Consider the following 23,193-nt stretch of genomic DNA (forward strand, 5'->3'; position numbering starts at 1 on the left):
GGAAAAGAATTAGGTGGTAAATTTTACTGTCGTCCTCCTAAGAGAATATCCGTATCCTTTTATTTCTCTATGTGCCATTCTGGTCTTATTATGCTTGGGTCACTGTTATCCCATGTTTGTAAGCCTTTCCGTTCAATACTTTTGTGTGCAGTTTTCTGAATTCAAGTATTTTGGGGGCATATTGGTCCCAATCAACTAACTGACCGTGCTAGGGTCCTGCTGAACTATCTTGAGAGATTTTTCTCCCAAATCTCATGGATTGATAAAAAGCAAGAAGAGATTTTGACCTAATTGTGGGGAAAACAAGTGTCTCCCTGTCTCTTTTCTTTAAAAAACAGTTAATTTCACAAACCTTATATATATTCTTGTAAAAAAGCTCCTCTGATTCTTCATTATCTTGCCTCATTGTATCATTATGCATGTAAGAAATTTGAGCACTGAATCTATAATGAATATATTTGAATTTTTCTACTCTTCTCCGAAGTAACTTGAGGTACATTTAATTTACTGACCGGTATCCAAAGGTCTCATTCTAATTATTTGTAAATTTGCCTTCTCTAAGTTTTACTGACTTCAGAGCTAAGAAGAAAAGTGCCTGATGGGCATCATTTGAGAGTAACACATGATGAGTAGCTTTTACTCTGAGATCTGTATCATCATACTTCTCCATTTATAACCTGTATTCAGCCAAATCCAGGCTGCTCCTACTTTTCATAATTTGGACTCTCTTGGGAGTAGGAGCTGTAGAGGAGGTGTTACCATTTTGTTGCTAACCATCCATGAACTTTGTCTCAGGTACCCTTAACATGATTTAGCATTCCTCTTTTTGAGTTAGTGTTACTGATGTTTTCTGATCTATCAGCAGGGAGGACAGGAAAATTTAACATTTTATGTTTTTCTTGGCATGCTGGGATAATCTTTGAAGCTGAACTTTAAAAACATAAACACAGCAGGCCAGTTTCCTGGCTCTGTACTCTAGGGAACAAAACTCTTTGTTGTAAATACCCTGGTCTATATTTTTCCTCTTGCTGTTTGCTTCTATGGTTCTAGAAGCAAATTTTCACCTGCTAGTTTTCCTTTGAAGTAATTTTAATATCACTTTTCAGGCACCATAATCCTTTCTCCTGAACCCAGAAAGCAAATCTTTCCTTTACTAGCATCAACTATTTTCAATTCTGTTAAATACAGATAAATAATTGAAATGTGGTGTCAGTTTATCCAGGTTTTTCAGTTTATCATAATGACATCATTGTCATATACAAAAAAACTATTTTATTGGGGAAAAATCAATAAAAGTACTTTAGTAGATGTTTGGTAGAATAGATATTAACTCTTTTTTTAAATGCTTGATAATAGAGTATTTCTTAAAATACCTACTGTACATAGATGAACTGAACTATATTTGGGGAATTGTGCCTCCTTTGGTTAAGACCTTTTCAAAAACCCCATGAACGTTTTCTGTTAGAAATGAACAGGCTGAGAGAGTTAACGTAGTTATCAAATTTGTAACATTTCTCAATTAAGCAAAATTAGTTGCACTGTGAATTTTTCTCCAGTTTTGAAAGAAATTTCCCTAGAGCATTACTGTTCGCCTTGCTTTTGATTTAAAGTATAGCAACTTTAATAGTCGTCTTATTTCCTTTCATGTCATGAATGTGACCAGAAATGCACTGGGTTCTTACAATGTCTAAGGCATTTGAGTGAGTCCTAGGATGAATGAGAAGATGTAGTACAATTTGTACTTCAGATGCCTTCAATCTTCATAGAATCTTTTTCTTTTTTTTTTTTTAAGAGTTTTTAATCTATTTATTTTTAGAAAGAAACAAAGAGAACATAAGCAGGGAGAAGAGAAGAGGGAGAGAAACAGAGAGAAAATCTCAAGCAGACTCCACACTGAGTGCAGATCCCAACTCAGGGCTGGATCTGAGGACCCTGGTATCATGACCGGAGCCTAAATCGAAAGCTGGTCGGTCACTTGACCAACTGAGCCACCTAGGTGCCATCCCCCTCATAGAGTTTTATATATGAATTGTCCTCTATAAAGTCTTCAGTAAATGTGTACATTATGATTACTCTTCCACTTAAGCAAATTAGAAAAGTGAAAGGATGTTTCAGTCCCATTACTTATAAATTTATAGCAAATGTTAAAGCAAGTTTAAGAAACCATAGAATAGGGACACCTGGGTGGCTCCAGTGGTTACACATCTGCCTTTGGGTCAGGGGTGATCCTGGGATTCTGGGATTGAGTCCCGCATCAGGCTCCCCACAGAGAGCCTGCTTCTCCCTCTGCCTGTGTCTCTGCCTCTCTCTCTCTCTCTCTCTCTCTCTCTCTCTGTGTCTCATGAATAAATAAATAAAATCTTTAAAATAACCCTAGAATAATTTGATAGTAGCCAAGGTGTTTGTGCATATATGTATGAATAAAATATAAGTGTACACACATACTTGCCATTTACATTTTTCCATGTAGTACACAATTTCTGGAGAACGCACACTTTTAACCATCATATACATTTCATAACAGAGAAAATGTGTCTAAACCCTATTTTACTCTTTCTGTTTCCCTGGAATTTGATACCTAGGCTGCATATTAGAAAAGATTAACTAATTGGTATCTTCTTTTGATATTGTTTTGGTAGGTGAATTGAATTATAAGTAAAAATATAGATTTAAGAAATTCATATGGCCTTTATTTTTTTTTTCGTTTAAATGCTGTCAATTTTTTAAAAAATATTTTATTTATTCATTCATGACAGACAAAGAGAGAGAGAGGCAGAGACATAGGCAGAGGGAGAAGCAAGCTCCATGCAGGGAGTCTGATGTGGGACTCGATCCCAGGACTCCAGGATTACGCCCTGGGCCGAAGGCAGGTGCTAAACCACTGAGCCACCCAGGGATCCCCTTCATATGGCCTTTAATGTAATTCTTACCGTAAGTAAAATACCAAAGAAAAGACATCTATTTTTTTTCTCTCTCTTCAAAAGCACTTTGTAATATGGTGAATCATATTTCCAAATATTACAAGAGAATTAGGAGAGTAAACATACCAAATCACTTTAGTCTTACTCATTCCCCACATCCTCCTTGGGCTCATTCCTCTGCCAGCCTTTCCTGAGTCACCGAACAAGATTTTACTTCCCAGTTATCAAGGTTACTTTAGTCTTCCTTATAGACCAAAAATAATAAGTACTTATTGAATATCTATTCTGAGTCACACAGATATTTATCAGGTTCTCATAGTAAATGTATGACCTAGATAATTTCAAAATAGTGGATTGACTCTAAATCTTATTTTAGACAATACTTTATCTTCCTATTTTGCAGCATTCCTAGCCTGATTTTGTTAGCCCAGCAAGGCTCTACACTTTCTATACTTTTTACTGTAAAACTAAAAAGATGAATAAAAGAGGAGGAGGAGGGATGAATGGGTGAAACAGAGCATTTTTAGCACAGTGAAAACACTCCATATGATACCATATTGATGGACATATGTTATTATTCATTTGTTCAAACCCACTGGATGTACACCCTCAAAATGAACTCTAATGTAAGCTATGGACATTGCGTGATTATGACCTGTCGATGTAGGTTCATCAGTATAACAAATGTATCCATCTCTTTTTTTTAAGATTTTATTATTTATTCATGAGAGACACAGAGAGAGGCAGAGAAATAGGCAGAAGGAGAAGCAGGCTCCCTGCAGGGAGCCCGATGTGGGACTTGATCCCAGAACTCTGAGATCACACTCTGGGCTGAAGGCAGACGCTCAACCACTGAGCCACTCAGGCATCCCCAAATGTATCCATCTTAAGGGGGTTGCTGATGATGGCTCTGTGTACAGGGACCTGGGATATATGCGAAATTACTGTGCCTTCTTCTTAATTTTGCTGTGAATTTTAAACTGCTGTAAAAAAAAAAAAAATCTTAATTAAAAAAAAAAAGGAAAAAGAGACAGTGTAGGATAGAGGAAAGAGCAAGAGCCCATGACTAAGACTCGTATGACTATTATCTATGTCTGCCTCTGCCCTTAAACAGAGGGTGACCTTAGGTCTGTCCTCTATCTTATCTGGGCCTCTTTCTTCCTCTGTAAATTACAGCAGTTGGGCTAGATAATTTCTAAAGAAGCCATTCTGGGATCCCTGGGTGGCGCAGTGGTTTAGCACCTGCCTTTGGCCCGGGGCGCGATCCTGGAGACCCGGGATCGAATCCCGCATCAGGCTCCCTGCATGGAGCCTGCTTCTCCCTCTGCCTGTGTCTCTGCCTCTCTCTCTCTCTCTCTCTCTCTCTGTGACTATCATGAATAAATAAATAAAAAATCTTAAAAAAAAATTAAAAAAAAAAAAATAAAAAAAATAAAGAAGCCATTCTATCACTTTGATTTTTTGTTTTGTCTGATTAACCATCATCTCATTATATATAGTTGTGTTTTATGCTTATCACTTAGTCACAGTCATCAAGTTACTATATTGCCTTATGAAATGTTCCATTTCTGATTAAAAGAATGTCGTGTCCTCTGTGCCATTGGTGCATTCTTAATAATGCAGTGTAGGAATCTAGATTCATTAGAAAATTGTGGTAAACAATTCAATCTCTAAAATACCTTTTAAAGAAGGCTTTTCAAAATGCAAAATATGAGTGTGCTTTAATAGGGCAGCAATTCAAATAAATAAGTATATATGCAATCATGTGTGTGTGTGTGTGTGCGTGTGTGTTATAAAAATATAGAACACCTCCAGAAAGATATACAAAGTCCTGGAAAGAGATTTTTGCCTGTGGAAAGTCACCAGGTAGCTTAAATGCTTTCATTTTGTCCCAGTTGAATTTGAATCACGTATATGTAATATCTATTCAAATAATTAGTACATTCAATAATAGGATTATTCTAGAATTAAATACTAGTTCTTAAGTTGTACATTTGGGCAAATTGCCACAAACTTTGAAGCTTAAACATAATGCAGATTTATCAGTCTAGAACAAAAGCTTAACACAGCTCTTGCCAGTTCTTTCTGTAGACTCTGGGAAGGATCCTTGTCTGTTTAAAAGTTCTAGAAGCAACATTTGTTGGACCAAAGCATCCCTTTGTTCTGGTCCACATCCTCTATCTTCTAAACCACCCATGGCTTGACTTGGCTTTCTTGCATTGTATCACTCTTAATCCTCTGCCTTCCTTTTCTACTTTTAAGAACTCACATAGTTAGCTAGGATAATGTCTCATCTCAACCTTAATCATATCTGCAAAACCCTATCTGCCATATAAGATAGCATAGCCATAGATTCTGAGGATTAGGAAGTGGACATCTTTGGGGAACCGTATGTCTACCCAACACAAGCTGTAAGCAACATATCTGAGATGACTTTAATTCAGATACTCAGAATTAAATTAGAATTGTTCTGGCAATGAAACTAGCTTAGGATCAAACAGCCTTTTGTATGTCCTTCATTAATTAACCAACTGGAATTATTGATCCCCGAGTTCATGCTAATATCATGGTTCTGCTGATTTGGTTTGCTTATGTTACTCAAAATCTGACTTTTCCAATCTAGCTTGTCACAGCTCCCCACCCTAAACACTCACACCCTCAATTTCATAGACCTGAATATTAAGTGCTTGGATAATGAAAGAGTTTCTTCTTTCTCTACAATATGCAAACATGAGCTCAGTACACTGGTGATAAAAATAGGAAAGGTGATGTGCGTGTATTTTGGCTGGAAGAGGGTTGAAGTATACTTCGATTTTTTTTTTTCCAGCTTTTGGAAATCACAGTGATTCAAAGAGATCTGTATTGTTAAGCCCTAACTGTTTTTTAAGGCATCGATTTAAAAGGGAAAAAAAGTCAGGAGAGGGCTAATAACCTACCCTCCTGTTAAGTAGAATGTTAAGCTTTGCTCATCGTCTGAGGAAAGTAATTTTGTAATCATGATTATTTTGTGAGTTAGTGCTTTAGTAATATAAACACTTAATTTTAGGTAGTCTGAAAATAGGGAACTAAAAATTTCTAATGTTTCAGAAATTATAGTATATTTGCTTTCTTTCTCCACCCCCGTGGGTGTATTTATAGGAGGTGAAGGCAGTGAACTATATAGTAAGAACAAGGTCTCTGGATTTGAAACCTGATTCCCACACACAGTATTGTGTAACCTTTGAAAATGCATTTAATCTTACTGAGCTTTAGATTTCACATTTTTAAAATAGGAAACGATATTTACCTCACATGGTGCTTCTTAGTATTAGGCTCTTAAAAAATCACCATTTTTATTAACAGGCTCTTTGGTTTTTTAATGTATTCATTCCTGCTTATTTTTGGGTGGTTATAAAAAAAAAAAAAAACTAGAAATTCAGGGAAGTTAAATACCCTGATTCCTTTTTCTTTTTCTTTATTTAGTTTATTGTAATGCTTGCTACTATAGGTTTTTGAGACTTCAGGAATAAGTTTTGAAGTAGTGCTTCTAGAACTCAATGTTTGTTATTTAACTACCAAATCATTTTTTCACACTTGTGAAAGTGAGAAATGTATTTGCGTGGTTTTATAAAATACATTCCCCTTTATATCTGTGAGCACCTGAAATTTGTTTTAAGTTTAAAGCATTCCTCCAGTCCAACGTAATTTCAATGCTAGGACCAATGGGAGGCTAATAGGATTGTTTTGCAGGCTAACAGAATTCATTTGTTTCAGACTTGTTGATTTCTTCCAGACAGTTGCTTAACTGAATTTGACATTAAATTGATTTTTCATAACATAGCCTCTTTAGGTATCATAACAATATTACACTTAGTTTTTAAAAGCCCTCATTATTTACTGATACATAAATAGCGTACAAGTGAAATTATATTGTGTCCAGGATTTGCCTCAAAACCTTCTGAGGGCAGCCCCGGTGGCTCAGTGGTTTAGCGCCGCCTTCAGCCCAGGGTGTGATTCTGAAGACCCAGGATCGAGTCCCACATCAGGCTCCCTGCATGGAGCCTGCTTCTCCCTCTGCCTGTGACTCTGCCTCTCTCTTTCTCTCTCTCTCTCTCCCTCTCTCTCTCTCTCTCTCTCTCTATCTGCCTCTCATGAATAAATAAATAAATTCTTTTTTAAAAAAAAAGCCTTCTGGGATGAGGAAGAGGAGACTGAAGGAGAGAGATGGGACAATATAGGACAGTGTACGCCGTGCCTTGGTCATTGTTAAAGCTGAGTAATAGGCATATACATTATTTTTTCTTTTCTTTGGGGGTGGTACATCTTTTTTTATTTTTTTATTTTATTTTTTTTTTTAGATTTACCTATTTGAAAGAGAGAGAGAGAGCAAATGAATGGGAGGGGAGGTGGAGAGAGAGAAGGAGAGAGAATCTCCAGCAGACTCCACACTGGGCTCTCAGCCTGACACAGGGATCAATCTCAAAACCCGAAATCGTGACCTGAGCCAAAACCAAGAGTCCACACTTAACCGACTGGGCCACACAGATGCCCCTTGTGGGGTACAGTTCTGAAATTTTTGTTATTTTTTAATCATCTTTTTTTTTTTTTTTTTGCCCTGCCTTCCTTCCTCCTGTGATTCCCTGTCTCCCAGCCCCTCTAAGTTTTATGATCTGTAAGCATCCACTCGTTATGTTCCTTCTGCTTCCCTGCACCTACTGTTGGCTTTCACTCGAGTACCACTTGTATTCTCCGGGCAGTGTTCTTCCCTCACTTCATTTACCTCAGTGAGATGCTATTGTCTCATCTCTGTCAAAGTACGTATCATACTACACTATGGTTGTTTAATCCTGCATCTAAACTGCAGTCTCTTTGTGGGGTGAGCATCTTATCTTGTTTATGTGGTATTGTTAAGATTGGCCACTAAAGGGATTGAGTACTGAAAAATTATCCGCTGAATGAAATGCCCACATATACAAACAAACAAGAAAGTTACTTTTGCTTCAAATCACTCCATCTGTTTCCTGTGCGGAAGTAATATCCACTGGGGAGAAGGCCATCAGTGACCTTGGTGCCTCCATCAATGACTTTATATCCTCAATAAGTCAAGCATGTAGTTGCTTCTTTGCTACCTCATATTTTACTAAATTCACTGAAAATAAGTATGAGTAATAAGATGAAGGGGGAAAAGGAAGCCAGAACGAAAAGATAAGTATCAAATTGGCACCTTTACAGCTCTTTTCTTTGATGATTACTTTTGATTGGTGTTTACATCTTTACCTAAAAGCTGATTTTATAAATGCCAGATGGTTATAGTCAGACTGGGACTTGAAGACAAAAAAGAAAGCTGTTTAATGCTAGGCACACCCAATTTTCCATCAGCACAAACAACATATTGACCTCTGATATTTTTTTTATCAGTAGCTGAGATTATTTTCAACAAGAAATTAAACTTTATTTTTTGTTCCTTTGAGAAAGGAGGCTTAGCTACTCTCAGAGTATTTGAAAAACTTAGGAAAATTCCATCTGCCATTCTTTTTTTTTTTCATCTGCCATTCTTAAATGTAGTTTCATATAGGTTCCCACATTCCACATGAAATCACTATTGTAGTAGGACAGAGAGGTTCAGAGATGCAACTTGCTGTCATCCTAAAGGTTGTAAAAGGAAAATGATAAAACTATTTAGAACCCCAGGAGCAAAATGGTGAGATCTGTTTTATTGTTTTTAAGGAGGAGAAATGTCATACCCCTAGAGGAAATAATCAAGATCAACAGTTGAAAGTTTAAAGCAAACAAACAAAAGAAAGGCATGAAATCTGCCTAGAGGGCCATAAACCATTAAACTTGTTTACAGCACTATATAGAAAATGAGAGAAATTTGAGTTGAAAGATGATGTAACTGGAGAAACCAATGGGGACTTTATGGTAGTAAATGTGTTTTTGCTTTAGGAAGAAAGCTGTATTAGTTTCCCAATTATCTCCATATTTGATTTATGCCTTCTTTTATTCATTGGTCATTGGTGACGGTATTAATATATCTATGAACATGTGTAAAATATGAAATAAATGCATGAGGATAAAGCATCTAATATAGCACATTGTGTTCTTTCATTCTTAATTATTAAAATTAGATTTGGACCCTTATCTGTACTTTCATCTTTTTATAGTTTCCTGTCAAAGTCCGATATTATCTCTTGTCTTTTCTTGAATTCTCCAAATGCTGTTTGTGGAAATTACATTGCTTTCCCTGATCATCTTGTTTAAAATTGTAACCTGCCTCCTCTACTCCAGATCCCCTTTAGAAACCTGTTCTAATTTGTTTCCATTGCCCTTTTCATCTTGTTCATGCAATATTATTGATGTATTGATTTTGTAAATCGCTTACTGTCTGTCTGCCCTTACATTGGGTTGTGCATTATCATTTATTTTGTTGTGTGATATATGCCAAGTATCTAGAAACATATTATGTATTAGGTACTCAACTAATAGTGGTTGATGAATTAATGAATTAAATAATGAACTTGCCATAATAATAACAATAATAGTCAAAAATTATAAATATTTTACTATGTACCAAGTACATAATACTACACATGCATAAGTTTATTTAACCGTCAATAGACCCCTATGAGGTAAGTGTTACTATAATCCCCATTATACAAATGAGGAAATTGAAGCATGTAGAAGTTAAACAACTTGATAGTTGCTGGCTAATTAGTTATATGGCTAATGGTTATAGGGTTATAAAGTGGCAGAGTCCAGATATCAACATAGGTAGTTCTGTTTCTAGGGCATAATCTGATCTTTCCTGTTAGGCCAAACTGCCTTTAGTTTGTAGACCCTATCTTATGGAGGGAAAATATATATATTTCATAAATAAATAGTTCTCAAGCTTTTTACCCTTTCAACACACCTGAAAGATTATGCTCCACGCACTTTGACAACAATGGCCTACAACAGAAGGCTTCAGAAGAGAGAATAGAATGAGAGTGTGTTTATTTTTCTGCAGGCTGGGTGTAAAGCATCTCCTTTCTTACTGTCTTCTGATATCAGACTTGACAACTAGCACCTTGATTTGACTTTTGAAATTCACCGATTTCTCAACATGTACTTCCTCATTCTAAAATGTGGGTTTGGGATGATAAGCTATCACATGCCTTTCTCCCTCCAAAATCTGTGGTTCTAAAAATGTAATTCTGTGAATTCTGTGTTCTCTTGTGCAAGTAAAGGATTGACAATAGAAAGAAAAAAAAAAAACATTTTTCTTGTATCTAATGCTAGTCCAGTCTTTCCTATATTTGGCCTTTAACAGAAAATGTGCAGGATTCCTCAATAAAATACAAATTAGATGAAAGTTGAAAAGAGATAGAAGATAAAAGAAAATAATGACTTTTCTAGAATCCATAACAGTCTCTGGGTTTTTGCTGTAGTGCTGGGTTTTGTTGACCACCACCCTTAAAATTTCTATACATCTTTGGCATACCTGGCACTAGATAGGCCACACATTTTCATTTTAGAATGTGAACTTCTCTTTTTTGGGGGGAGGGGAATCATTGTTCTTGCAATGTGGATGAACTATACAACTTCTAGACCCAAATCCTATTTCATCTTTCTATATCCACTTGGAGAAATTGGTCCCTTTCCAGGTTTTAACAATTGTCTTAGTATTTCAATCAGATCTGCCTCAACTACACTACTACCTTTAAAAAAATAAATAAGTAAATAAAATGAAAAAAACCTGAAACACATTTCCATGGTATCGGAAGCCTCATGAACTACAAATGAAAAGTAAAAGGGTATAGCCTTTTTGGAAATCAGGCTTCTAAAATTTACACATAGATTTACTATATGATCCACCAATTCCACTCCTGGGCATATATATTCAAGAAAAATGCAAACATGTCCACACAAAAATTTGTGCCCAGGGGTTCATAACAGCATTATTCATAATAATGGAAAAGTGGGAATGATCCCAAACGTCCATGAACTGATGAATGATTAAATAAAATGTAGTATGTCTCTGCAGTGGAGTATTATTTGACGACAAAAAGAAATGAAGTGCTGATTTATGCTACCACATGGGTGAACCTTGAAAAACTATATTCAATGAACAAAGCTGATCACAAAAGACCACATATTTGAGTAGTTCGTTTATAAGTAATGTCCAGAACAGCCAGATATCTAGAGATAGAGAGTAAAATAAGTGGTTGCCAACGACAGGGATGAGTTGGGAGGAAATGAGTGACTGATAATAGGCTTGAGATTTCTTTTTGTAGCAGTGAACATGGTTTCAACTTGATTGTGGTGGTGGTTGCACAACTCTGTGAATATAAGGAAAACCACTGTATACTTTAAATGGGTGAATTGCTTGGTATGTGAATTATATATCAATATAGATTTGTCGCATAAAGGTACATATATACGCACATATGTGTATACTTATATATGTGCACATACACATATCTGTGACATCTTCATACATTTCTATCATTTCACCTAGACCAGAAATGAATGAAATCTCATAAGCTACTCAGCTGTTTCTCTACTGCTTTTATTTTCCATGACTCCTTAGCAGTAAATCATGAAGCTTTCTCTCTCTCTCTCTCTCTCTCTCTCTCTCCCCCTCCCCCCCCTTTTAATTCTTTTATAAAGCCTATCATTCAGTATTGTTTATTCCTTTGGTAAATGCTTTGTAGAAAATTTAGGTAAAATAACCAGTAAATAACATCACCAGGAAACTCTGTCCTTTAAATTGCATGTCCTATAAAATCAGTTTTTTATTTTTTACTTTAAATTCTACAGCACAAAATAATTAAATGAAAGACTATAGATGAATCTTAGCCTGGGAATATATTTCCTGTAAGAGATAAAGATCACAGGAAATAACTAAACGTTAGTGTCAGTCAGTGTATCTAGCTCTGAGCGAAGAGAGTCAAAGTCAGTAACTAATAATTCTGACAATAGCCATGAAAAAAGTTCAACGAAAATTATCAAAAAAACTTACAAATTTCATTTAAATGGGGAAAATAGAATACTTAAACAATGAAATATTCTTATAACCAAAATATAAACAATTTCAAAACTTTATTTATTCCAGCTTTATTTAATGGCAAATCAAACTAGTGGATATCCATTTAAAAGAAAATGAAGACAAAATATTTTAAATGTTTATCCTCCAAATTAATTTAAAGAATTAATGCAATTCTAATGAAAATCTCAGTATGATTTTTTGGCTTTAAAATCCAGGGGACAAAAGGAAATGAAATTTGGGAGAAATAAATAAACAAATCTGTATCTTTTTAATTTGAAAAAGTAAAGAAAAATTGGAGCAGCACATTTCACACTTGGATATATAATGCTTCTGCTGTAAGGACCAGGAATGTCTAGTGTAAGATAAATAAAAATACATTCTGTATTTGCCATGCTTTTTATCTTCCTAAGCTCTTTTTGAACTGATCACATTTTTGGTTGAATATTATTATTCACTGTAATGTCTAGGAGGATTTTTAATTCTTAATGGGGTAGGTGGATATTTGATAGTCACTGTTTTTTTTTTTTTCCAAACTGTCCATGTTCTATAATGCTCTCCCTGATGAACAACAATTTTCTCCCTGAGATTCACTAACCATAGATTAGAATTAGGCTTTATTACTTCTTTTTTCTGTGTGTGTGTGTGGTCTATGTGTGTGTATCACTGATCATCTAACTGAAGCAGAATTTCTTTTAATGTATTTGATTAATGTGGTTAATCAACAGCAGCCTCCGTGATTTCTAGTTTTTATTCTGTAGAGATCTCAATCACCAAACTGAAATCTATCACTGCATTTCTGCTATTTCTCCAAGACTTAGAGAGACTGTCAGTTCCAGCCACAGTAGCTCTCTCTCCCAGCCACATCTTACCCTCCAGCTTGCTGAAGTTCACATTGGAGACAGAATGGACATTATGGCAAACCGAGTTCAGGACTTGACTGTCAATATCCTCACCCCATCCTGCTGCCTCTTTGATATCTCTGTTCCCCCTTAGGGACATACACACTGTGATCTTGTGCTACCTAAAGTATCCCTGTTGAGCACTCTTGAAGTTATGTGGTTTTCCCAAGAACAGAGGCAAATGTGACATTTAAAAGGTCTTTTTACTTCAAACCGAATGTAGGGGTGACAGTTCCACAAGCAGTTACTTGTCAGAGTTTAATCACTGAAATCTATACAGTTTTTTCCCAGGTTTAGTATACGGAGACCTTCTTTGAGAAAAATACCTGACATACTTGAAAACCCTTCAGATTTAGAGTCAAAATGCCCCTGGCCTTGCTCTTTATGAGCTGCATGTACTTGAGCAAGGTATTCAGTCTCCTCTGCTTGTTTCTCTGATTTAAAAATATGAATATATTGGCATAGTACCTCCTTCTAAATACCCACAGTGACATGGTTGCATACATGGAGATGATGTGCATATGAATGCCTGATAATTATTATATGTGGTAAAAGTCGTGTTCCTGGATTAGACATGAAATCAATATTATTTTATATGCTGAAATTATTCTGAACCAATACAAAGTAAAAGATTTTCATGGTCAAGAAAGTTTCAAACCAATTCATTTGTAATGACAGGACCTTAAAAGTAAAAAAAAAAAAAAAAATGATTTTGCAATCGAGTATGCTACATAGGTAAACACTAGGCATTTTCATAATTAAGATAATCTAAAGTTTTTAATAAGCTGTATTACACATGGACTGCTACAAGTGCACAATCATGATCTTACTCCTTTTAGAATAGTGCTTTAGTATTCCATTGAAACATGGCCAGTGAATGCACAATATTCTTAGTTACCATTATGAGGGGCTCTGTATATTACAACGTCTCCACTGTGTCTGCTGTTAGCTAGAAAAATGCTGGGAGCAACAGCAGCTACTATCAACAGGGAGCCATATTAATTATTTGAAATGTGCCTCATAAGAGGAATCAGCAGAGTTTATTACAAGTCGAATATTACTTGAAACGGGAAGGTTACTCTAACTGTTATCATAATCTATGTATCATTAACTTTCCTTGTTTAGGAAAAGAGATTAACAACCCTGTAAATTGCTATAGTAAATGTGTAAAATATAACTGCATATTCCCATCATAGAAAGAAATTGGTGGGTCCTCTGCTTCTACCCAAACCTTTTTTTTTTTTTTCCCAGAAATAGTTCTACAAAGTAGCTTTAGAAATTGAACTGACTGCGATTATGCTTTCTTGCCTCAAAATTCTAATTGCTTACTGGATCATCAGTATACAAAGTATAGCTACTTTGAACATTAGAAATTTTGTTGTTGTTGTTTCTAGGTAGCTATTTTTTCAGTCAGCATCTTGGCCTTCAAATTAGCACCTTCACTGGAAAAACAAAGTATGTTACAAATAGTATGTGAGCCGCAGAATGTTTTGCAAAGAAATAGAAAATGAATTCATCTACCTACTTTTTATATCATGGCTAGTGATTATTTTTTCATAAAATATACTAAGCAGGAAGGAGTAGTATTCTATTCAGATAATAGACAAAAATCATAAAAAAATTAAAAAAAATAATCAGAGTTATAAAGTTATCTAAGTAAGTGCTACCAAGTGTTGTTCGATATGATGCCAGTGTGCAGACTGTATAATACTGGCCTCCAATGAAGTAAGTGCATAAACTGAGAAGATGTGTTTAGAAACATCGCAAATTGATAGAGTACTTGTCTGTTTAATCCACCAATAAAAATGTGGACTTAATATTGTTTATATCTTTTTTCTTTCATTTAATTTTTCTTCTAGATCATTTCATTGTATTTTTAAAAATGTCATTCCACAACAAATGAGTATTTTAATAATAAAAAATAGGTAGTTTCGGGGGGGATCCCTGGGTGGCGCAGCGGTTTGGCGCCTGCCTTTGGCCCAGGGCGTGATCCTGGAGACCTGGGATCGAGTCCCACGTCGGGCTCCCGGTGCATGGAGCCTGCTTCTCCCTCTGCCTGTGTCTCTGCCTCTCTCTCTCTCTCTCTCTCTGTGACTATCATAAATTAAAAAAAAAAAAATAGGTAATTTCAGAGAGACCGATTTAATTGGTCGATGTTGGGATGATGCATAATGCTCCTGTGTTTGAATAGGTCTGTCTACATGGTATAATGACAATGAATTCAGTGTGAAGAAAGAGAATAGGAGATCATAAAAACAAAGAATTGTACAAAGATGTAACTGCAATGTCTGCTTAACATTTGTTTTTGGGTCCACAGGGCAGGCACATCATGGACAGGTGTCTTACATCTCTCCGCCAATTCACCTTGACTCTGAGCTAGAAAGACCCCCTGTTAGAGGTGAGTTGTTTATTATTAATTATTATTATTATTTTTATTAGTATTTAAAGAAAAAAACTATTCATTATTTTTCATGAAGACAATTAATTAAATTACAGATAGTTGTAAATATGTATTTTACACTGTAGGGCCTGTTCAAAAAGTGGGGAAGTAGGAAAGGTGTATAAGGAGTCTGATAACAATGCAACCCTCTCGGGTCCCCTCCCTCCTTGGGGGCTTTCTACTATCATGTCACTGTCCCTTGCTTTGCTGCCTACCACTCTATCAAGTCTCCCTCTTTGAAGTGGCATGACCAAGAACCCCGGGCACCAATGAAGAAAAAAATTTTGTAAGACTAACCCTAAATAAAAGGAACCCATTCACCCTTGTTTAGGGGTCACTGCTTTGAAAGCTATTCTCCACGATCTCCTTATTTGCTGCAAATACAGGTTACTTTGTGTGGGGAAAAAAAAAGAAATCTGATAACAGAAAGAGGAAGTCTTATTCATAAACTAAACTATGAAATACTGTTCTGAGAAATATTTGTGAAACAAAATGAGAAATGGGGATACATAGTGATTTAACTTGTGGAAGACTTGTTGAAAACCAACTTAGATTCAGAGATTACCAGATAACCATTACCTTTTTTATTGGAATTTTCTTCTTCTACTTTATTTTTTTAAATAAATTAAGATACTTTAAGCTAAGTCATATTGACAGATTTAGTTCCTTGCAAAGTGATATTTTATATTTTATTTTGTAAAGTCATTTTAGTAGTACTACAACCATTTAGTTTTAAAAATATATAAATTAAAATTATGTATTTTAAATGGATACCATCTGTTTAAAGATTTTTTTAAATAACTCATCATACAAAAAATTAATAGTACTATTTATTTTTCCATAATCTAAATATAGAATTTGTCTTTCTGCTTTTTTGTCTTTCTGCTTTTAAATACTTATTATTTTCCAAATGTATTATAATATTCAAAGCTCATATGATATAGACATTTTTAAAATTTTTATAATTACCAAGTATTCTAAGGTTATTTTTTTTAAGATTTAGATGATGCAGGATATTTTCTTACACCTTCAACAGTATTAATCATTTGATACAATAGAAGTCACTAGATCTGCCCCAAATAAGCATGTTTTCTATATGTGCTGTTTCCTCTGCCAAGAACCTCTTACCTTTTCTACCCAATGAGTTTCTGCCAATGCTAGAAGGTTCAGCTTTATCTTTGGTTCCTCTGTAAAGGCGTCCCTGTCTAGGCACTATGGAGAAAGGAGGTGCATGTGTCTGTTCTCCAAATCCCTTGTGCTTGCCTCAGTTATTACATTTAAGACATTGTATCTTATTTTTCAACATACATATTTCCCTCTCTCCTCCAGCTATTGGTCTATACTTGGCATATAGTAGGAACTCATACAATGATTTCTGTTTAAGTAACAGAAAGTGAAGGGGACAGCCTGTGTTCTGAGGGATGCAGTCTCCTTGTTCAAGAAGACAAGGAAGCAGGGGTGATAATGGAATTCATGAAATGGAAGCAGAATGAACCAAAGCACGGATCTGTAAAAGTTGTGACATTTTTAAGGAAATGTGCTGGGTGCGCAGTAAAATGGGAGCAGTTCTAGAGGAACACACTGAAGAGATGTAATGAGATGGAGAAGGATTCCATTCACATGGAGAGTTTGTATTTTATGCTGGGGGAAAAAGGTCATGAAATATTTTTAATTATTAAAAATTGTTTTTCTAGGGACTCTTGAGTGGCACAGTTGGTGAAGGGACAAACTCTTGATTTTGGCTCAGGTCCTGATCTCAGGATTATCAAATTGAGCCCCATGTTGCACTCCACACTCGGCACTGAGTCTGATTAAGTTTCTCTCTCCCTCTCCCGCTCCTCGTACCCCCTGCACTCTCTCTCTTAAATAAATAATAATTTTTAAAAAATTGTTTTTCTAAATTAGTGAGGTTTTGTATTATAACATGATATATTATAATATTATAACATTAACATTATAATATAATATTAACATTATAATGTGATTTCTTGATATGGGAAAAAACATCTCTAAAGTTAGTACAGATGAGGAGAGATTAACAGAGGGAAGCTGTTTCAGTAGTCCAGATAAAAGGTGACTGGGAAATTACTTAGAAGCATGTCCACTACAATGACAGGGCTGAGAAATATTTTTGAAACTATTTTGTTTGTTTATTTGTTTGTTTGTTTGTTCATTGGTCATGTGTGAGCATGGGGGAGGCAGAGGGAGAAGGAGAATCTCAGGCAGATACCACATTGAGCTCATGAGCCCAACCTAGGGCTTGATCACATAACCATGAGCCATCCATGACCTGAGCCAAAATCAAGAGCCAGGCCCTCAACCCACCGAGCCACCTGGGCCTGAGAAATATTTTGAAGAGACATGACATTTGACTGAACAGATACAGGGAGAAATGCTTCTAAGGTTTCTGTATCAATCAACTGCTTGGATGCTTACGACATAATCTCTCATGAGGAATAGAAGATTTTTAAATTAATGCATTATTTTAGACATGTTAATCCTTCGTAGAATATTGTTCCTACCAAAGATGGAGACCTGTTGATGCATGTTGGCAACTTTAATATAATTCATTTCTTCCGACATGATCTCAGTCTGATTTGGGAAGAGTACGGTAGGGACATGGGTAGGGTAGTGTAAAAATATGCTTCAATATTTAGTGCCTTAAACAAGAAACATTATTAATATTAGTTGAGTTGGTGTGTGTGTGTGTGTGTGTGTGTGTGTTGACTTGGCTGAAGTTATATGTTTAGTAGGTAGCAAGCTGGTGGGTTCTATAGGGGAGGAAACTCATTCAGGTGCTGGGGAGTCACATTACTGTCATCTGGGATGATGGTCCTATGGCTCTCGTTATCGAGTAGTCTAGCACAGGCTCATTCCCATTGCGGCAGGATTCCTAACAATAGGTTGACAAGTCCCAAACTTCAAATACTTTACAAGACTCTGCTTGTGTCACGTTTGCCAAAGCAAATCACATAGCCAACCCCAACTTAAAAAGGGAGAAAATGACTCTATCTCTTGATTGAGGAGCCACCGTGGATACAGAGAAGAGGGGAATTGGGGTCATTTCAAACTACCATAGCAAGGCAGAAAAGGGTAAAATGAAGTGAGACAAAATTTGACTGATAATATGAAGGGATTTAGAGCCAATTAACTTAAACTTGAGAGTTACAGGCTAGACTTTTTTTTTTTTTTTTTTTTATCATTAGTTTCCTCAACTACTATGCAGAAGATCAGAAATAAGAACTTCACAAAGTCTTTGTGAAGATTAGGGATAATACATAATAGAATCTGGCATCTGGTAGGCCATAGATAAAAATGCAGCCAGCCCTATACACTTCTAGGTTCGCTTCTGTGACATATGGAAGGAAATTAGATGTTGAAGCCAGGCAGATCTGTACGACCTTAGGCTGCTTCTGTCTGTTATCTGTAAAACAAGGATAATAATGTTACCCCAGCAAGTTTATTAAGATAATTAAATAAAATAGTAAGTGTCAAGTTCCTGGAAAATACTTGACATAAAGTAGATCCTGAAGGGTCAGAAAGTAGGTAGGCATTATTAAAAGCACCACCATATCTAAATAAATAAATAAATAAATAAATAAATAAATAAATAAATAAATAAATAAAATAAAATAAAATAAAATAAAATAAAATAAAAATAAAAACACCACTATAAAATGGCATCATCTTGGTCAAAATAGTGATGGTATTGACCTGGTAAAGAATGAGTTACTAGTTACTAGAATCCAGCAGCCATCTCTGCTTGACATCCACCTCAAATTGCACTCTCTACCTTAGAATGATTCTCTTGATAACTTCTAGTTCTTATAGCAGTCTTCTACATACATTGACCCAGGGCCCTTTTGCTCTGTGTTGAATGCAATTGTAGTTACAAGTTACTAGCTCATGTACCACAATTCCGCAACATTCAGAGAACACTTACAAAGGTAAATAAAGAGGTTTGTGAAAATCACTATAACGTTGGAAAAAAAATCTTTTACTTTTTTTTTCCTTAAAACTCTCTAATATTTTATTTAAAAACAAATGTTAGAAATGGGATAGAATTGGCATAATAATACCATTACTTACATTTTTTATTGCACTTTCTTTTTTTTTGTCCCCTCAAGTTCTATACTACCTATGAGTTATTTTGATTTTAATCCACATGCCACTATTCTCCCTCCTTTAAATTGTCTTGACTTCTTTCACAACTCTATCATTTTTTTAGGGAAAAAATTATGACATGGATGAATTTGTTTGTCATAATATGTTTCTTCTTTGGTATTGTGCATTTTAATTCTGACCAACATGATCTTAGTAACCATGTGGAAAATGTAGCAGTTTACCAAATAGCCTTGAATAAAATGTTGTAATCTGTATTTCAAAGTAGCAGCAATTTATAAATTTTATGGAGCTTACCCACTGATGAGTAAATTTGAGAAATTCTGTTCTTTAAATCTAATGTGATCATACATGGCATTTGGTTACATAATTTATGCCTGTGATGGCTTTATATGCATTCTTCAATTTACAGATTTTATTATGGAATAGGGGTGTAAATTCCAGTAGTTTACTAGTGCATTAATGTCACAATACATTACAAGGTAATTAACCAGAGCTGCCACTATAAATAGAAAAATAGTCACAGCCCTCACTATAAACTACTTAATAAAAATAAGATCCTGAATCAGCATTCACCATTATAGTAGTTTTTTTGCCATACGTCTCATCAATCAGGACTTTAAAAAAATAGTCTCATCCAGAAGCAACTATTATTTTTAAACCTTTCATTATTAAAACAAGTTTGTTATAATTTCTTAGTTAATTTAATGGGATTGATTATATATTTCTGTATGCAAATATGTTCCACATGCTTTTGAGACATATTTCCCCATTTTTTATATTATAATTGGAAATGAAAAACTACTTTGGTAGTTTTATAGCAGATTTGTAAATAAGCACATTGGATTTCTTAGCAAGACTCATTAAGAGCTGCAGTTCTGAAGGTCATTTGTCCTCACAAACTATACTTTCTCCCTGACCTTTATTATGCCCCCTAACCACTTACATGAAAAACCTCTTACCCCAGAATTATGTCTCTATTACAGGCAGATTGACTCAATGAAGGTAGTTGGGTGGGAATTTGTGTAGGAAGCTGAATCAGAATCCTAAGCAGAGGTATATATTATTAGAGAATCAAATATATCAATTGGGGCATGCCTTTGAATTGAAACTTTATCGTTTTGTTTTTGATGTTGTTTTGCTTCATTGCTTTTCTGTATAATTTTGTGATAGACTTAGCAATTATGGAACCCAACCTAGGAATTCTTCGTAACATCACTAGCAATGCAAGTTAGATAAATTCCCGTCAATAACCAAGAAAAAACATTCTCTTCTGAAAAATTCCCTCCATTTATATTAACAAGAATGATATTTAGAATGATCTGCTGTATAAAAAGTTAGACAGTTACTGATACTATCCACCTTCCAATATAGTAAACCACTAGTAATAATGCTGGCAAAAATGGTTTGTATTTATTTTATATAATCTTTCTTTAGGTAAGGTCTTATATCTAATTAGAAGTCTAATGCTACATACTAAATTATGCATTTGCTAATTTGTTGATGGTTACAATGTATACTTCTAAAAAAAGCTAAAATATTTGGGCACATTTGAAAAATTACATCTATTTTTTTCAGGGGTTTTTTTTTTGTTGTTTGCTACAATAAACTGAGTAATATAAATATGGTTCAATTGGCACATAATCAATGAACTAGAATAATGCCAGGCATAAGTTTCGTGCAAATTGAATTACATTCAGCAAATCCACATTGAAAATATTTTTTAAAGTTTAAAATAAACAGATGGTCCTGCCTGGTACATCTATATTAAAAATAGGCTATAGCCAAAGATTTAGCATCACAAATTAGAGACATTAGCACACGATACTATCTAGTGGAATGTAAAAACATTTGAAATTGATTAAAATAAAATAAGAACAAGACATCTGGCATTCTTATTGAGGAGTCTCCAGGCCTATTTTTTAGTATCTTATGGTGGTATTTTTCTAACTTGTCCTGTTAGCAGACATTTTATGGTAGATTATAACTTCCTAGTTTTATCCACCCTTAACCCAAGGGAATAAAAATGAAACTTGCGTATAACAGATTGCTTTGACCATGTTAAATAATCATGCTTTTCCTATACTTGTAAACAGCAAACATATTTTTACTGTGTTTAAAGTATGCTGTGAACACCTACAAGATAGAGCTGGTTGATATTAATGATAAATATCATCCCCATTTATTAAGTATGTCTTTTGTGTCAGACACAGGAAAAAAAGTATTTTATATGCATTGTCTCATTTAGTTTTACAAGGATCTTATCACTTTTTCGTTTAGACTTACTGGTCATCATCACTGTATTTCCAGCATCAAGCATACTACTATATAGTCATCCTTGAAATTGGGTTGGATTTAATCAGAGTTAAATTATAGACTTAATGGTAAAATACTATTTTTATTCAGTATTGTTAGGAATACATATGAAGGCTTTGTAAATTATAACATACTCGACAAATGTAAGTCATTGTTTAAAAGCCAACATTTATCATTTGAAACAATTTAGCACAATCCTGTAGGCACCTTGTGGTATATGATTCATATATTGAGAATAATTATTCCAGAGTATAGTGTGACTTGGTAGTTTTTTACAGTAGGATCTTGGTCACCTTGTCCTGGTAGTCTCTCAATGAGCCTGAAGGAGATAGAATTTGTTTGAATTCTACTTCCACACTGGCTCATGGATTGATATTTTTAATACGTAGACGACATTAAATAGAGGCTTGATACTGTTGTGATCTGAACCACCCCTTTCAGATTCAGTGTGGCTGATGGTAGATCCAGTGATAACGATCCCTGACTTGAATATGACATTTCCTCCATGGAGCTTGTTGCTTACGGCAAGGGAAAGTCTGAGGAACTAGGATGTGTCTAAGCAGCTATGATCAGGGTTCAGTTATCTGAACTTCACACTTCCCCACCCATCCCCTATCCCCAGCTCCCTCTGCCCTCTCCTAAGATTGCTCCGTTAAGTTCCAGGACTAACTACTCTTTATTTGGCTTTAATTCTCATTTGGGAAGATAGGAATGTTATTGCTTTATCTTAATCAGATAAAAAATATTTAGCATTTTCTGAATGTCACAACTTTTTATAGCAAGCTATTATCAATTAGTAATAATAATAATAATAATAATAATAAAGAAGAAGAAGAAGAATTATAAAACTTAGGAGCGCCTGGGTAGCTCAGTGGTTGAGTGTCTGCCTTTGACTCAGGTCAAGATCCGCAGGTCCTAGGATTGAGTCCACATCAGGCTCCTCACAGGGATCCTGCTTCTCCCTCTGCCTATGTCTCTGCCTCTCTCATGAATAAATAAATAAAATATTTAAAAAGAGAATTATAATACTTAACGCTTATTATACAAATTAGCTTTAAATCATACATTCAAACTGAAAATTTAAAATACCAACATGACCCTCTCTCTCCCAATTACCATAGAAAACCAATCATAATATTCTAGTGAATATTCCAATAGATATATACTGTTTTAGTAGACATGGTATGAACATTTAATATTTACAATTAACATTTGTGCCTGGCTCTATTTGAAGCTATAATATAGATTATTAATTTCATTAATTTCCTGAATCCCATGAAGCAGGTAGTATTATTATTGTAATTTTGTGAATGAAAAAATTGAGCCATAGAGAGATTCTTTAACTACATAAAAGTCAGATTAAGTATTATACATTGGAGCCAGGGTTCAAACCCAGGCCTCTATAAAAATTCTGCTCTGTCAGTTTTTCATTTATACAAAAGGCATTGTGATTTAATTTCCGAAACAACATACTATGGAAAGTAATTG

The 23,193-nt window shown here is 34.9% G+C and overlaps 1 protein-coding gene and 1 long non-coding RNA gene across 26 annotated transcripts in view; one reads left to right on the forward strand and one right to left on the reverse strand.

Annotated features, from left to right (window-relative positions):
* The window catches only part of ADGRL3 (adhesion G protein-coupled receptor L3), an 856,301-nt gene that overhangs the window by 562,479 nt on the left and 270,629 nt on the right, over positions 1-23,193 (forward strand). For all 24 annotated transcript variants that reach the window (XM_077848164.1, XM_077848162.1, XM_077848167.1 and 21 more), the window contains one exon: positions 15,145-15,225. In XM_077848164.1, coding sequence (XP_077704290.1) covers positions 15,145-15,225 — 81 coding nt within the window. The remainder of the gene's footprint in view (positions 1-15,144; positions 15,226-23,193) is intronic.
* Positions 1-23,193, reverse strand: part of LOC144283705 (uncharacterized) — a 58,259-nt gene that overhangs the window by 19,917 nt on the left and 15,149 nt on the right. The window lies entirely within an intron of this gene.

Source organism: Canis aureus, chromosome 14 (genome assembly GCF_053574225.1).
Source record: "Canis aureus isolate CA01 chromosome 14, VMU_Caureus_v.1.0, whole genome shotgun sequence".
Lineage (NCBI taxonomy): Eukaryota > Metazoa > Chordata > Mammalia > Carnivora > Canidae > Canis > Canis aureus.